Source organism: Anolis carolinensis, chromosome 3 (genome assembly GCF_035594765.1).
Source record: "Anolis carolinensis isolate JA03-04 chromosome 3, rAnoCar3.1.pri, whole genome shotgun sequence".
Classification (NCBI taxonomy): domain Eukaryota; kingdom Metazoa; phylum Chordata; class Lepidosauria; order Squamata; family Dactyloidae; genus Anolis; species Anolis carolinensis.
The window spans coordinates 109,468,889-109,486,460 of NC_085843.1; the positions used below are offsets into that span (position 1 = coordinate 109,468,889).

The window sequence follows — 17,572 nt, forward strand, 5'->3', positions numbered from 1 at the left end:
GCATGCTCTAAAGCAGGGGTCCTCAAACTTTTGAAGCAGAGGGCCAGTCCACTATCCTTCAGACTGTTGAGGGGCTGAATTATCATTTGAAAAAAAATACAAACAAATTCCTATGCATACTGCACATGTCTTCTTTGTAGTGCAACAACAACAACAACAAAAGAACAATACCATATTTAAAAATGAAAACAATTTTAACCAACATAAACCTATCAGGATTTCAATGGAAAGTGTGGGCCTGCTACTGGCCAATGAGATAGTCAAGTTAATTAGGACTGTTGTTGTTGTGTGCCTTCAAGTCATTTCAGACTTTGGCCGAGCCTAAGTCTAAAATTATTTATTTATTTACTGCATTTATTTACTACATTTATATCCCACCCTTCTCACCCAGAAGGGGACTCAGAGCAGCTGTATGTACATACAAAATACTATATTATTAGCATAGCACAATATTAGCATTATATATTACTATATTGAACTATAACACTATACTATTATATAATACGTAATATATAACATATAATTATTATTATTATATGGTATTATTATTAGTATTATATTGTATAACATAATATTATTATCAATATTATATGTATATACAATATATTATATTAAAACTGATATAAAGTATTATATTATAAAACTGAGGGCAGGGGCCAGGTAAATGACCTTGGAGGGCCACATCTGGCCCCCGGGCCTTAGTTTGGGGACCCCTGCTCTAAAGGGAAGACAATATTTGTTTCAGACACTGAGTATTAACAAAGTTTCAACCTAATCTAATACATTTAAGTGAAAGTTTCCATTCCAATCTTGCATGAGAGTTCCCAAAATGAGTCACATTTGACAGAATAATATCTAAAAATAGCAGCTTTTCCAAGCCACAACAGCCCATCAGATTTATATTGCCCTATTATTATTTTAGGAATTTATTGGAATAATATCCAGAAATTTCAGTGATGAATGAATTTGTGTGATCAGGACATTAAACATTCTTTTGTAGATTTGGAAATGTATGTGTAACATATTATCATTTGGATTAGAACGCATCATTCTACACTAATAAACTGGAGATTTTCATTTAAATATTTATTATAAACCACATTTCACAAGTGCTAGACAAGCTGTATATACTGTATATAAAAAGCATAATGTACAAAACCCTAATAAAAGCACTTACTGGCATGTGATACCCCAAAAAATGTAACTAAGCAGTTTTACATCAACAACAACCAATGTTAGGTATGGGGTATTTAATTCACAAATATTCAGAAACTATATAAATTCCTTCAATTTTAAAAGTATAAAAAGAAATGAGGAAATGTAATATAAAACCTTCACTGATTAGAGAAATTGGCTCTCAATACACATTGAAGAGACCTTCCCTTATAAAAGTAAAAATGCTACAGTATTTATCCAGCATTAAAGTACTACAAGAAAGAAACACTTATTTACAAATAGCACATATAAGCACATATTTTGAGACTGCAGAAAATAAATGGATAATTATATAATTTGTATATGACACTGCAATTTCTACAGACTTGAACATAGTTACAGTCCTTATTGAGTATTCTATTTACTCAGTTTTACTTAAAGCAGTTCAGTGTAGCTACAATATCTGTTGCATTCATCATAGGTCACACTGATTATACACCATCAAATTAACATCCAATTTTGGTAACCTTTATTTTAACATTCTGAACAAGCTGAGAGTCCAGCATTAAGTATGTTCTACATCTGAGACTCATTTGCATAATTTTAAGTGTACAGATAACACTAAGAAAGGAAATGAAGTGATTAATCTTCTCAACATTTTGAGGAAGAATTTGGATATCCAGAAACAAGCGGATATTTTGGTTTTTACAAAAGAGGAAATCAGAAATGCAAACCTCTGACATCTACAAACCTTGTTTCTTTTGAATATAATAAATCAAGGGAGACATCCAATGCAATATGCTCTCAAATGTATTGACAAGAAGAGACAAAATTCTCTGAACTGGATGCCTGCACCAGCAGCTGAAAAACTACTGGATTTAACCAGAAATCTTACTTTTAAAGCTTCTCATCAGACCGAGTATAACTGAACTACCAAAGTTGCTACATGATAAAAGACTGAATCATCATGAGACTTGACAAAAATGTTAAACCATCTGAGAGTTTTTTTAAAAAAAAAAACTTGGTTAATAAAAAAAGTAGAACAATCCCATCAAAGGTTTAAAAAACCCTTTTCAATCATGGCTTCCCATTGGGAACTGGGTGTTTTTCACAAGATGATATCTATATCATCTTGTCAAAAGCACATCAGCTATAAAAGGTAAATTTTATTTGTAAATTGATTATAACTTGACAAAAATCAATGTCCATGTGTACTAGCTTTCTGAGATTTGTGGGCAATCAAACGTACTAGGATATTTGGTGGAAATCTTTCAGATGTTGGAACCATATGAAAAATAAAAGAAATAGCCAGCTGCATTAAAGATGATGATGGTAACAATGACGATGATTGTTATTTATGCATATAATAGCACCATCAAATGTATCTGGTTCTTTATGATAAAATAAACAAAAACAGTGTATTCTGAAAGGCATACAATCTAGATTATTTCTGTATGCACATACACACATAGAGGAAAGGAAAACAGGAATGTACAGATAAAATGCAAAAAAAAGCAATGTAATACAAAAGCAAACCAACCAATATGTGTAATCAAAATGTACAAGACTAGAAAACAATATCAAACTTAAATTCCAAAATCTTTGGGAAACAAAAGAAATGTTCAATTGAATTTTGTAAAGGTGTTTGAATTGGCTGGTATGTGCTATTACTAATACTTTCCCTTTTCATTCATTTTGTGAAGAAAATAATAAATTTGTTTCTTTTAAAACATGTGACTACTAATTCAGACTGCATACAAACCTAATGCATATTTCAACGGTCATGGGGATCACCTCTCAATAAGATACTTGTGTTCACATTCCCATCTGCATATCAGCAAAGTTATAGAAGTTGTCTACTTCCCTGGAAGCAGATAATTTGTCCTCAGATACAAAAACCTGTATTTCAAAATTAACAAAAAAAGGTTAAATACTTACAATGCTGAATCTGATATCTTATTCCAGAATTCTATAGAAATGGATCATGTTAATGAACAATTCATATTTTAATCCATTATAACTAAGAGTCTGCTTATATTCTGTCCAGAAACCATAATCACTGTACAGTAAAGCTGCTGTGAAGAAGTGATTTTAGCTTTCAGTTACATATAAGATTATCATTTTTCTACTCTTCTTAAACTTCAAAACTGAGCTTTGCTAGCACATGAAATTAGGAGAAAGGAAATAAAGCATATACAGAATTTATCTTTCACTTCAAGAACCAGTTTTGTGTATGGGATTCAAATGCAATACCAGAAACAAAGACCATAATATTAAATTCTCTTTAATAATACTAAATGGCTGACAACTTTTAGTTAATATAATAATAATAATAATACTTTATTTATACCCCGCCACCATCTCCCCAATGGGGACTCGGGGCGGCTTACATGGGGCCATGCCCAGACACCATACAATATAACAAAATGAAACAGCAAATCATAACACAATATAACAGTGCAAAATCATCATATATATTACAACACAAATCAGAGAAAACAATGAAAACCAGGGCAGGCCACATGAACACTTAATTAAAAACTCGGGAGAGAGAGACATAGGAATAAGGGAACAGGGATATAAAATGGTGAAGCAGTCTAAAGGATAAAATCCAAGGGGAATAACCAGAGTGATATATTACATTTACTCCCCAAAGGCACATCGGAAAAGCCATGTTTTTAGATCCTTCTTAAAGGCTAACAAGGTGGGGGCTTGCCTGATCTCAGTGGGCAATGAATTCCACAGTCGGGGGGGCCACAGCAGAAAAAGCCCTCTCCCTCGTTCCCACAAGACGGGCCTGGGACAAAGGCAGTGGCGAAAGGAAGGCCTCCCCGGATGAACGAAGGGAACGAGCAGGTTTATGGTAGGAGATACGGTCACTAAGGTAGGTGGGTCCCAAACCGTTTAGGGCTTTATAGATGATGGTCTGCACCTTGAATTGGGACCGGAAAGTGAACGGCAGCCAGTGGAGCTCTTTAAACAGGGGAGTAGATCGTTCCCTGTAGCTCGCCCCTGTTATTAATCTGGCCGCCGAACGCTGAACCAATTGTAGTTTCCGGGCCGTCTTCAAGGGAAGCCCCACGTAGAGCGCATTACAGTAGTCCAGTCTAGAGGTAACTAAGGCATGCACCACCGTGGTCAAGTCAGACTTCACGAGGTATGGTCGCAGTTGGCGCACAAGTTTGAGTTGTGCGAAAGCCCTCCCGGCCACCGCCGACACCTGAGCCTCAAGCGTCAACGCTGAATCCAGGAGGACCCCCAAACTGCGGACCTGTGATTTCAGGGGGAGTGCAACCCCGTCCAGCACAGGTTGCCACCCAATACCCCGATCAGACGGGCGACTGACCAGGAGGGCCTCTGTCTTGTCAGGATTGATCCTCAGCTTGTTCCTCCTCATCCAGTCCACCACAGCGGCCAGGCACTGGTTCAGAATCCGAGGGGCTTCCTTGGAGTTAGATGGAAATGAGTAGTGGATTTGCGTGTCATCTGCGTAGAGATGGCAACACCCTCCAAAACTCCGGATGACCTCTCCCAACGGTTTCATGTAGATGTTGAATAGCATGGGGGATAAAATAGACCCTTGCGGGACCCCACAGGTCAATGGCCAGGGGTCCGAGCAGGTATCCCCCAGCTTCACCATCTGGGAACGACCCTCCAGGAAGGACCGGAGCCACTGCAGAACCGTGCCACCAAGCCCCATCCTGGAGACCCTCCCCAGAAGGATACCATGGTTGATGGTATCGAAAGCCGCTGAGATGTCCAAGAGGACCAGCAGGGTCACACTCCCCCTGTCCAGCTCCCTGCGGAGGTCATCCACCAAGGCGACCAGAGCCGTCTCGGTACTGTACCCAGGCCTGAAGCCAGACTGAGAGCGGTCCAGAAAATCTGTGTCATTGAGGAACTCCTGGAGCCCTACAGGGTTGAGCTATGATCTTGGCATGTAGACATCAGGTTGAAGGAAGTGAAGAAATTTTAAACATGGGACTACCAACACAATTGTGTTTCATACTGAACCAAATGATCTTGTGCCCAACAGTGGAGAAAGCAATAAAGTTCAGTAACTTGCGAAGTATAACAACAACTTTAGAGCAATGCTCAGGTCTGCCACATACCTTAGCTCCACTGAAGACATTTGCAACAATTTCTTGGCAGGCTGCTATCGTGCCATCTCCATTGAACTCCAGAGCAACAACAGGACCTAGAAAGACATGTGTTTGCATTGTTAACAATTGAGACTATATACAGTATATTTCTTTCTTTCCAAATTTCCAGCTACAGAATGTGTTCCCACCTGTGTATATCCTCAACCCTGTTCCGGAGAACTGGAGATCAACTGGGACAGATTTGAAAGTTTTACAAAGGTGCAGATAGAGAAGAAAAATTCCCACCATATGAGAAGACTGTTGGTATGTCAAAAAGACCTCTAGGAATTTTACTATATTTATTCAATGAAAGCCATTCTTATGTTCTCTTATCCTCCATAAAAACACCCAAAAGCATTGACCAAAAAAAGGTTCAGTGGTCTCTCTGTATCTGTGGATTTTGCACCTGAAGATTCAGCCAGCCATAGTTTGAAAATAATTTTTAAAATTTTAAATACTGCCCAGTACTTTTTAAAAAACAGTCTTCAAAAATAATGAGCGAATGGGTAGTATAGGGCTCTCCACACTGCTTTTTACTCCTTGTACATTCAAGAAACATCTATTCATACAATTTAAAATCTGAAGAATACTAGGTAGTAGAATTGTTCTCTGGAAACAAATGGTTTCTATTAGACCAGTGATTCCCAAAGTGGGCGCTACCGCCCCCTGGTGGGCGCTGGAGCAATCCAGGGGGGTGGTGATGGCCACAGGTGCATTTGGGGGCGATGAATAACTGTATTACCTTTCTATTCTGAGTTCAAAAAATAGTTTCATAATTTCAAACTTCAATGTTTCTAATTTACACCTTTCTTTACTATATTTTATGAAAAGGGTAGAAACATTAATACAAATATCATTCTGTTTAATTGCTATTAAAAAATTTTTTAAAAAAATAATTTCCAGGGGGCACTGAATAACATTTTTTCTGGAAAGGGGGCGGTAGGCCAAATAAGTTTGGGAACCACTGTATTAGACTGATAACTAAACATTGCACTTTTGCTATCACATTTCTAGAACTGCAGCAAGACAGATTTATATTTATTTACTATATTTCCACCCTGCTTTAATTCACCCCGAGGGGGACTCAGGGCAGCTTACAATTCGGCCAAATTCAATGCTGCATTTCAATACAATAAACAAATATCACACATATTGTATTATTATACTTGCATAATATTATACTAACATGGAAGTCAGGCCTTGAAATCAATCTGTTTGCATCAGGCTTGATAGGGTGATGTCTAAAACTTAACCATATTTTGAACAAGCAATGCAACTACAGACTATATAAGGCCACTTCCAACTTCCCATAAAATACAGCTGTATATCTTGGGAGGATATACAAACAGGGCCTTTTAGAGAGGGTCTAAAACATAAATACTTGTTAATCTTTTGGCATTTGAGAAGTTTTGCAACTTTTAAATGCATGTTTCTTTCAATGTACACCAGTAAATTACGCAAATGTGTGATGTGGCTTGCAAACCCCCAGCTTTCCTTTAGTTGGAGTCAAGCACCTGTTTCAAACTTCTTCTGAGGCTGAAAGTGTGCAAGCTGCTCAGTGAGTTTCCAAAGAGAAGCAGGAATTCAAATCCTGCTTCTGACACTCAAATCACCACAGCAAGCTGCTGCTCCTTATTTTAGGTAGCTTGAGAGATTCTTGAGTTAAAGTGAAACATAAAAATTGACCAAGTTAGGTTTATGGGAAAACCCTTTAACAGACCCCAGCTCCAACATAATTGAAGGATTACCTAGATACAGCTCTTCAGCTTATCTGAATTTCACTAGATTGTAATGCCAGTATCACTAATAACTCTGGGAATATTTCATAACAACTGAGAATATCCTGCAAGGTATCTGATCTACATTTACCAAACTGGCTGGGATCTTGTAACCTTCATTGTAGAGTCTAAACTATTTTTTACAAAAGCTTGTGAAATAGCATGCCAGCTCTCATTACTCCTTGCCTTTGGCAGTAGAATTGAGACAAAATGAGACACCTGTGAGGTATTTTAGAATAAACATACCTTTTTCAAGTAAAGGGAGAAATTCAGGCGCTCTTTGCTGGAAAACACGATGAGCATCATCCGCTTTCATTGGAACTTCTTTAGTATGCACTAGCCCAAAATTTTTGCCAGTCATCTATTGAATTACAAAAGGAATCAGAATTTTGTATGGAATAGGTAGACATTATTTGATATGTAATTTTGCATTCATAAGCATTATACTCAATATATGCAACTAAACAATTAGTTATTGATCGCTCCTTATTCGATGCTACCACTTCCTTTCACAAAAAGAACGTTCCCACTCCTTACCTTATACTATATTGCAATAGGAAAAAGCCTAAATACCCTAAAGACACCTGATAATTTTTGCTTAGAACCTAGATGGGAGACTACTAATGAATACAATGTGCTATAGGCTATATTTCAGAGGAAGTAACTGGCAACGTCATCTCTGACTATTCTTTGCTTAAGAAATCCTTATGAAATTCATGAGGTTTACTAGAAAAACAAGGAGAATGGAAATTGAAAACCCAACAGGAAATGAATAAGATACCCCACCCCCCGCAAAGAATTGTACAGGAAAACACATTATACGGCTAGTATAGCAGTGTGTCACTTCAGTGATTGGCTATATTAAATATGCTTTCCCAAAAAACATACAGACACTACACAGATGCTCAACACTTTCACTGTGATTGCTAGAAAGTAAAATGGTTTTCAAAACAAATACACTCAGATGCACAAATGTGCTCCTTACCTCATCAATCAACTTCCTCGCATTGGCAGTGGTATAATCCCCAGCAAAGAATACCACAAGGCAGGACTCCTCGCTGTGTTTCTGACGTCTCCCTTGTGTCACCGGAATAATGCTTCTGTTGCCATCAGTTGAGATCCTGACACCCTTCAATTCTTCAATAGTTGGCAATGGTACACACTCTTGAACAGAGACATCTTCTGGTAGAAGACCCCAGTTGTTCTCTCCTGAGACAGGTGTGAAGTCATGGATATTGCTCCATGTATTGTTAAAGATGCTCAGCCCTGCGTCCTTCATCTGCAAAGCCAATTCTGGATAGTAGTACTGGAAGCACCCAAACTTCATACCCGTAGATGATTCGATAATGGGTTGGGTGGCACAGCACAGAAACACTTCCATCTTTCTGCAGTCTCGAGTGCGAAACTGTTGACAAGCCACTACACATTTGCAATCCTTGCAGTCACGGAAAAACACGCTGCCTTTGACAGGTCCCAAAAAGATTTGGCAGCCTGTGCAGTCATCAATAGTAATTGTAGCCGAATGGTCAAAGATGTAAATATTGCAGTTTTCACAGTCCTGAATAACAAACTGTTGGCCTGCAACTTTCCCAGGTAAACGTCCAACTGTTTCATCCTTCAGTCCAGAAAACATGTAGTCTTTAGGATCAATCTGGAAGAAAGAGACTCCATCAGTAAGAGAAAATGTGTGATAAGTACAGGGTTTTCTCATATTAGATTAGTCATGTACAATCTAATATTTAGGTGAAGACTCTTCTGATGGAGGGAATATGCTTAATACACCTAAGGGAAAAAAGAATCAGAATCTCTGCGGCTTACATTTGGAACATCCTTTATTATCCGTTGTTTTGCATACCTTTTAGAGTAAGCTTTAGTAAAGCAACTCTCGCAATGATACTAATAAATACAAGAAAGTAAAAACATTTCTTTGATAAATTCCTTAAAGTACATGAAAGATAATGAACACCAGAAAACATTCAATTAGTCAAATTAATATGTGGCACAACACATAGAAGATATACAAACCACTTCAGTGTCCCCTCTTTGTTGATCATTAATGATTTTATTATATCAGAAACAAAACCACACTCTGTATTTAAATGTGTAGTGCAGCAATTAAATGTCTAGACCACAGTGATGTTAAAATATGAAAGTGGAAGAAGATTCCTGCTTTTTAGGGGTATAAATCTTTTAGGGAAATTCTAAGCTATAGTTAACAAGATGCCCTATTTGTTTTAATCATATATCACATTACAAACAGTCTGTGTCAGGCCACAATGGATGTGATGTATTTTACAATGTTTTAAGGATTATTATAGCTAGTAAATCTAATTTGAACCAGAGAATGGATGCAAAGGACAAGTGCAGATTTCAGGTTCCCCATTCCTAGGTGTTCTTCTACACTGCCTATAACATGAAAAACTATAGTAGTATTATAGCATTTACCAAAAAAATTAAAATAGAGAGCAAAGTGAATCAGAAACTGTGTTATATCTAGTTGTCATAGTACCAAACATGAATGAAACTATTCTTCTACAGCTGGAATAATAGTGCTAATAATGACAAATACTGCACTATTACTTTTATTTCCTTTTCACATTCTTCCCCTGCTCCCCTTGGAATTGACAGTTTTGAAGGAACTGTTAATACACTTTCAATCAAAATTTCCAGACAAAAGTAACAGTTTTCCAGCTCTTTAAATGCTAACTAGTTTAAATCAAGGAAAGCTTTAATGGATTGGAGCCTCAAACCATCAAATAAAACTTGTTTGTCTTTAAGCTGCAACAAGGCTCACTTTTGTATTTGCTGTCATCCAGTTTTGCTTCCTCAAATATCTGTCACTTCCTTCAGAGGAAAGAAAGCAGAATCTACTTTTGAACAGAGACTAAAATCAAATGCAAAGTTTGTATGCTGTCAATGTTTGCCTAGAAAGGATATGTGAAATGGTGCATCAAGTTCTTATTGACTCATCAAACAAGATAGCATTTCAAAAAACATGCTGGGAAATACATTATAAATGGTTGGAAACCTGAATAGAAGATGTCCACGTCCCAATGTTTTCCAGCAGATTCCATTTGAAAAGCCTCTGTATCAGCACTGTGTCATTTATCAAGAAGGCTCTTTTGCCTTAATTCCCATCCTCCCCCTCCGTCTTAGGACATATTAAACCCAGGGCTTGATGTAATCCACTTGAAAGCTTTAAGGAGGGCATTTCGTCATGGTTAAATATAAAAATTGACAGACTATGGACGTGCATGGATGTTTGATTGCTTAAAAGTTAAATAAACCAGAAGCTTCTTGTTCTACCTTCTTCTGTGCCATGGCATTCCAAAAGCAATTAATAAATCCAAATATTTATACTGCATCCATACCTAGGTCTAGGCATTCAAAACTAGCTTGTGTTGCCTGGAAAAGTGCTGTTATAGCAAAAAGTTGAATATTTTGAATTCATTTCCTTTGCATTCTGCCTCAAAACTCGGGCATTTTTGTTTTTAGGCCTTGGAACATCTCTTAAACAAAGAGCACAGCATGAAAGGAAGGTGCCTGTCTTTAACTCTGGATATTATTTGCTACTTGGAACAAGTAATTACTCTTGTGTATAAGTTTTTAAAAAGTGTCCCAAATGCTCAAAATCAATTCGACAACTTGCATTGCTGTCTAAATAACAAGCATAGCACAAATGCTAGCCCTCGCCTTTGAGGGGAAGGGAACAGAAATCCTCAAAGCTTACAATTTATATTTACACACAGAAATAGATCTAGTTCTCACAATCCATATCAAATTATTATTGTTATATACAGTACCTTCAAAGCAATTCTGGCTTGCTCCAATCTTATTCTAGGGTTTTATTGGCTATATTTATTTTTAAGATATTTGCAGTTGCCTTCAACTGATGTCAGTATGACTTGACCATAATCAACCATGGCTCAGCGGGAATTTGAAACCTGTTCTCCCATATGCAAGCCACTACACCATGCTGGTTCCAGCAGAGTACTTTACACCAGGCACACACAACCGGTGGCCCTCCAGCTGTTTGGGCCTCCAACTCCCCGAATTCCTGATGACTGAACAAGCTGGCTAGGGCTTCTGGGAGTTTGAGCTGGAGGGTCGCAGTTTGAGTATGTCTGCTTTACAAAATCACACATCAAAATTCATTTGTTTTAGTAATCTGTCTATAGTTACTATCATTAACTCTGTACTGTATTCTTTAACTTGCAATCTTTTATGCTCTTGCTGCGAACCCTCAAGATCCGACTTAAGGTGAAGCCTATCACGAGGTTTTCTCAGCATGATTGATTCAGAGGGGCAACCTTTGCCTTTCTGAGGCTGAGAGAGAATGACTTGCCCAAGGTCACAAAGTGGGTTTCCATAGCCAAAAGGGGATTCAAACCCTGTTTTCCCAGTGTCCTATTCCAGTGCTCAAACCACTACATCACTGGCTTGTGACATAACCCTTTAAAGGTGCTGTGTGTGTTAGGGGAGCAGGCTAAGTCATACTGCCTCTCGAAGTGCTGGTTCTTTTCTTAATGAGCCTAGTGGCACAAGTCCTCTACATAACAGAGTTCAAAAAAACATAGTGTACTTAATGAGAGTGTGCAATATGTCCAACAATAACTGTTTTCCCTATTAAACTTAAGCAGTAATGCAACACGATGAAATAGTGTCAAACACACTGAGTTACATTTGTGTATTCTAACCCTGGTCTCTTATAATAAGAGTTTATTTTTAACTCACCCTATCTCCCCGGAGGGACTCAGGGCAGCTTCTACCTCTTCAAATCTATTTAATAAATAACAGACTTTTGGCCACTATGAACAAAGAGTGGAAAATAAAGGGAATTCAAGAGACTATGACTTCATCATTCACATAATTTACAATGAATTCTCAGTATGATTCCAGGACCTTCCCCATGTGGATACCAAAATCTGTGGAAGCTCAAGTCCCTCATATATAGTGATATGATGAAATGGCAAAATGTTGGAATATTTTTAAAATATTTTCAAGCCAAGGATGGTTGAATCCATGGATGCAGAATTCAAGAGGCAGGATAAATACAATATGAATAAACAATACTTGAAATCCCATAATCTGATATTCCAGTAATGTGCCACTTAATATCATACTTCTACAATGGTCCTGCAGACAGCCATACTATACATTCTCTTCTTTATTCACTCAGTCGTTTCCGACTCTTCGTGGCCTCATGGATCAGTCCACGCCAGAGTCCCCTGTCAGCCATCGCCACCCCCAGCTCCTTCAAGGTCAAGCCAGTCACTTCAAGGATACCATCCATCCATCCATCTTGCCCTTGGTCGGCCTCTCTTCCTTTTTCCTTCCATTTTCCCCAGCATCATGATCTTTTCCAAGCTTTCCTGTCTTCTCATGATGTGGCCAAAATACTTCATCTTTGCCTCTAATATCCTTCCCTCCAGTGAGCAGCCGGGCATTATTTCCTGGAGGATGGACTGGTTGGTTCTTCTTGCGGTCCAAGGCACTCTCAGGATTTTCCTCCAGCACCAAAGTTCAAAAGCATCTATCTTCCTTCGCTCAGCCTTCCTTATGGTCCAGATCTCGCATCCACAGGTTACTATGGGGAATATCATTGCTTTCACTATGCGGACCTTTGTTGCCAGTGTGATGTCTCTGCTTTTCACTATTTTATCGAGGTAGGCCACTGCTCTCCTCCCAAGGAGGAGACGTCTTCTGGTTTCCTGGCTGCAGTCTGCATCTGCAGTTATCTTCGCATCTAGAAATATAAAGTCTGTCACTGCCTCCACGTTTTTTCCCTCTATTTGCCAGTTATCAATCAGTCTGGTTGCCATAATCTTGGTTTCCTTGATGTTTAACTGCAACCCAGCTTTCTTTCCCCTTGGTAAGAAGTCTCCTCAGCTCCTCCTCACAATTTTACCTCCAGCCTTGGATTCATCAGGCCCCGCACGTCACATGATGTGTTCTGCATACAAGTTGAATAGGTAGGGTGAAAGTATAAAGCCCCTGCCGTACTCCTTTCCCAATCTTGAACCAGTCTGTTATTCCGTGGTCTGTTCTTACTGTGGCTGCTTGGTCTTTATATAGATTTCTCAGGAAACAGACAAGGTGACTTGGTATCCCCATACCACCAAGCACATGCCACAGCTTATTATGGTCCACACAGTCGAAGGCTTTAGAATAGTCAATAAAGCAGAAATAGGTGTTTTTCTGAAACTCCCTAGCTTCCTCCATTATCCAGCGGATATTGTCAATTCAGTCTCTCATTCCTCTGCCTTTTCTAAACCCAAGCTTGGACATCTGGCAACTCTCGCTCCATGTATTGCTGGAGTCTGCCTTGCAGGATCTTGAGCATTACTTTACTGGCATGGGAAATAAGTGCCACTGTGCGAAAGTTTGAGCATTTTTTGGCATTTCCCTATTTTGGTATGGGGATATAAATTGATTTTTTCCAATCTGATGGCCATTCTTGTGTTTTCCATATTTGCTGGCATATGGCATACCATACATTATCTATATGTAAAGCTGTTACGTGCTGAATTCAGTTCTTTATCCAACCTGGTAAACTCTCGTATCCCACGAGATCTTTCAAAATCCACATTTTCTAGTGCATTGGTTCCCAACCTGTGGTCCGTGAACCACCAGTGGTCCGCAAAAACTAAAATATGGTCCGCAGCCTCACCATTACTACTATGGATAATAACACATCTCAACCAAAAAAAATTTTTTTTACTTGCTGTCTTAGTTTTTTGGCCTGTTTGTGGGGTTATTTGCGGTGCTGATTCAGAAAATTGCATTGGATAGACCACATCAGCTCTAGATTATTTGTGGGCGAGCAGATGGATGCTACTAGATGGTATATGTTCTGTATCAGAAACTAGAGCTGATGTAGTCTATCCAATGCAATTTTCTGAATTAGCACCCCAAATAACCAAACTGAATCTGAAGTTGACCAAAAACTGATTCATGACCCTTTTGGTACTAATGTTGGAGCGTGGTCCCTGGTCATAAAAGGTTGGGAACCACTGTTCTAGTGTCTTTAACAAACTTCATAGGAGCCCCAGATGGCGTAGTGGGTTAAAGCTTTGTATCTTGAAGGTTGGGTTGCTGACCTGAAGGCTGCCAGGTTCGAATCCAACCCGGGGAGAGCGTGGATGAGCTCCCTCTATCAGCTCTAGCTCCATGCAGGGACATGAGAGAAGCCTCCCACAAGGATGGAAAAAACATCCGGGCATCCCCTGGGCAACGTCTTTGCAGACAGCCAATTCTCTCACACCAGAAACAACTTGCAGTTTCTCAAGTTGCTCCTGACACACACACAAAAAAACTTCATGTTAGAAACCGCAGTACTGTATACAGCAGTCCACTGCAATCTACATGGCATTGCTGACAAGATGAAGCAAGATTCCTTTTACAGCCACAAGAGGAAGTGAGTCAAAGCCCATGCGGACGTTTTCCTTCTTTCAAACCAACGCTACAGAACGTGCCACAGCAGGATCCAAATGTCCCATATTTAGTCATTCTCCAACCGCCTAATGCATAAGGCAAGTAAGTGCAAATACTAAACAGGCCAGGAAAAAAAGATGCCGCTTACAAGACTGGTTTAAACACAGCTGTGTTTGTTTGTGTTACCAACAAACCCAGAATCCTTTGGGAAAATGAGAGCAGCTCTTGTCACAAGGGATGCTGGGGGAGACATAAATTCAGCAAGAGCCTTACATTAATTACACAAGATTATACGGATACTACAGCCTTAGTCATGAAGGACCGCCAGCTTCATTTTAAATCCCAGAGTGGTAGGAAGAACACAAGTTGTGGTGCCTCTACTATTAATGGATATGTGGCACAAAATTTTGCTAAAGTGGAATGTGAATGTAATGTATGTATGAACTCCAGGCATGGGCAAAATTCAACCCTCCGGGTATTTTGGACTTCAATTCCCTCAATTCCTAACATCCTACTGGCTGTTGAGAATTGTGGGATTTGAAGTTCAAAACACCCAGAGGGCCGAAGTTTGCCCATGACTGGTATAGGTGCACCCATGGCACATACTCCATTAGGGTTCATTGGTATGCTTTGGCCCAAGTATAGCCAAAACACAAGGTTCACTATATACAGTTTCGGGTGCCTCAGAACATATCCCTGCAGAAAGAAGGGTTCATATTATATATTTGAAGATAGGGAGAGATTGGGGCATGGGCTTAATAATAACAACTTTATTTGTATCCCACCCCATCTCCCCGAGGAGACTCGGAGCTGCTTAAAATATAATAACCAAAAACAATACTCAATTAAGATAAACAACAAGATTAACTTAAGTCAGCAAAAGCAACACAAAATAATATAAAATAAAAACAACATATTAAATTGAGGTGCTGTGAGGTTGATTAGCACCGATTAACCTTACAGTTTCAAAGCCTGGCTTCTTCCTGCCTGGGGGAATCCTTGTTGGGAGGTGTTAACTGGCCCTGATTGTTCCTTGTCTGGAATTCCTGTTTTCAGAGTGTTGTTCTTTAATTACTGTCCTGATTTTAGAGGTTTTTTTTAAATACTGGTAGCCAGATTTTGTTCATGTTCATGATTTGCTCCTCTGTTGAAACTGTCCACATGCCTTGTGGATTTCCATGGCTTCTCTGTGTAGTCAGACTTGGTTGGTGTTGGAGTGGTCCAGCATTTCTGTGTTCTCAGATAATATTCTGCCTCCAGGTTGGTTCATCAGGTGCTCTGCTATGGCTGACTTCTTTGGTTGAATTAGTCTGCAATGCCTTTCATGTTCCTTGATTCGTGTTTGGGTGCTGGACTTTCCACAGATATATCAATCCCACTTGCCTAGTTTCCAACAGACCTCACAACCTCTGAGGATGCCTGCCATAGATGTGGTTGAAACATCAGGAGAGAATGCTTGTGGAATTTCAGATAAGAAACAATCAGGGCCAGTTAACATCTCCCAACAAAGGATTTCCTCAGGCAGGAAGCAGCCAGGCTTTGAAGCTGCAAGGCCAATCAATGCTAATCAAGGTGGCCAACTGCAACATTCACACTTAACTCAAGCAGACAAGAGTTCTTTCTCCCACCCTGGCAATTCCACAGATATATCAATCCCACGTGCCTAATTTCCAACAGCCCTCACAACCTGCCATAGATGTGCGCGAAACGCCAGGAGAGAATGCTTCTGGAACATGGCCATACAGCCCGGAAAACTCACAGCAACCCAGTGAGCATCACTGCCTGTAATTCCGGCCATGGAAGCCTTCGACAACACAAATCCTGTGACAGGTTTGCCTCTGGGTCTGGAGGAAGGCACACAACAACAGCACTCAGTCTGTGCCCGAAATAATGAATAAAGCAAGTCCTTTTGATCCTATTCATAGTTTTGGATGCCCTAAAGTTGTAGATACGGCCATTGGGGAGCAAGGGGACGGGAGAGGAGGGGAGGGCTGGCCCGGCCTTACCTTGGCCCGCTGGTCCCAGCTGTACTGTGGCTGCTTCTCTGAGGCGGCGTTGACCGCCTCTTCCCCCTCCTCCTTCCTCTCCCGCTCCTCCGGGGATGCGGTGTCGCCCCGCTCCCCGCTCTTCGGCTCCTTGGCCTGCTTCCGCCGCTTGGAGAAGAAGCAGCCCATGGTCCGGCGCCACCACAAGAGCGCCTCTACCTCCGCCTCCTCTCGTCCCCCAAATGAGCCGCCGCGTGCCCCGCCCTCGCCTTTAACACCTCGCTTCCGGCTTCGTCCCTCGGCCCGTCTCCCAGGGCGACAGTCGCTCCGCCCCCTTCACCTTCTGAAGCGCGAAACCAATCAGAAAGCCAGCTCTCGGATCATTCCCGTCAATCATCTTCTCCGGCCAATAAGGACACTTCTTTGCCGTCCCATGGAACCATAGAGTCGGAAGAGACCACCAGGAGCATTCAGCTCAACCTCTTTTCTGTCAGGCGGGAATGCACAATCAAAGCCCTCCCGACAGATAACCATCCGGCCTCCACTGCCTAGTTTCCAACAGACCGAACAACCTCTGCGGATGCCTGCCATAGATGTGGGTGAAACGTCAGGAGAGAATGCTTTTGGATCATGGCCACACAGCCTGGAAAACTCACAGCAGCCCAATAATAATTTTATTTCTTACCCGCCTCTCATCATGGCTCGAGTCAGGTTACAAAACAATTAAAATACATAGTACAGTAGAGTCTCACTTATCCAACACTCGCTTATCCAACGTTCTGGATTATCCAACGCATTTTTGTAGTCAATGTTTTCAATGTATCATGATATTTTGGTGCTAAATTCGTAAATACAGTAATTACTACATAGCATTACTGTGTATTGAGCTACTTTTTCTGTAAAATTTGTTGTATAACATGATGTTTTGGTGCTTAATTTGTAAAATCATAACCTAATTTGATGTTTAATAGGCTTTTCCTTAATCTCTCCTTATTATCCAACATATTCACTTATCCAACATTCTGTCAGCCCGTTTACGTTGGATAAGCGAGACTCTACTGTAAAGGTAAAGGTTTTT

At 40.1% G+C, this 17,572-nt stretch overlaps 1 protein-coding gene across 1 annotated transcript; it reads right to left on the reverse strand.

Moving 5' to 3' along the window:
* Window positions 1-1,071: 1,071 nt before the first annotated feature.
* Window positions 1,072-16,828, reverse strand: rp2 (RP2 activator of ARL3 GTPase). The gene is made up of 5 exons (XM_008107113.3): window positions 16,516-16,828; window positions 8,061-8,726; window positions 7,322-7,436; window positions 5,268-5,353; window positions 1,072-3,054 (listed from the first exon to the last, which is right to left on the reverse strand). The coding sequence occupies exons 1-5, from the start codon at window positions 16,681-16,683 to the stop codon at window positions 2,971-2,973; spliced, it is 1,119 nt and encodes a 372-aa protein (XP_008105320.2). The 5' UTR covers window positions 16,684-16,828; the 3' UTR covers window positions 1,072-2,970.
* Between the last annotated feature and the right edge of the window lie 744 nt (window positions 16,829-17,572).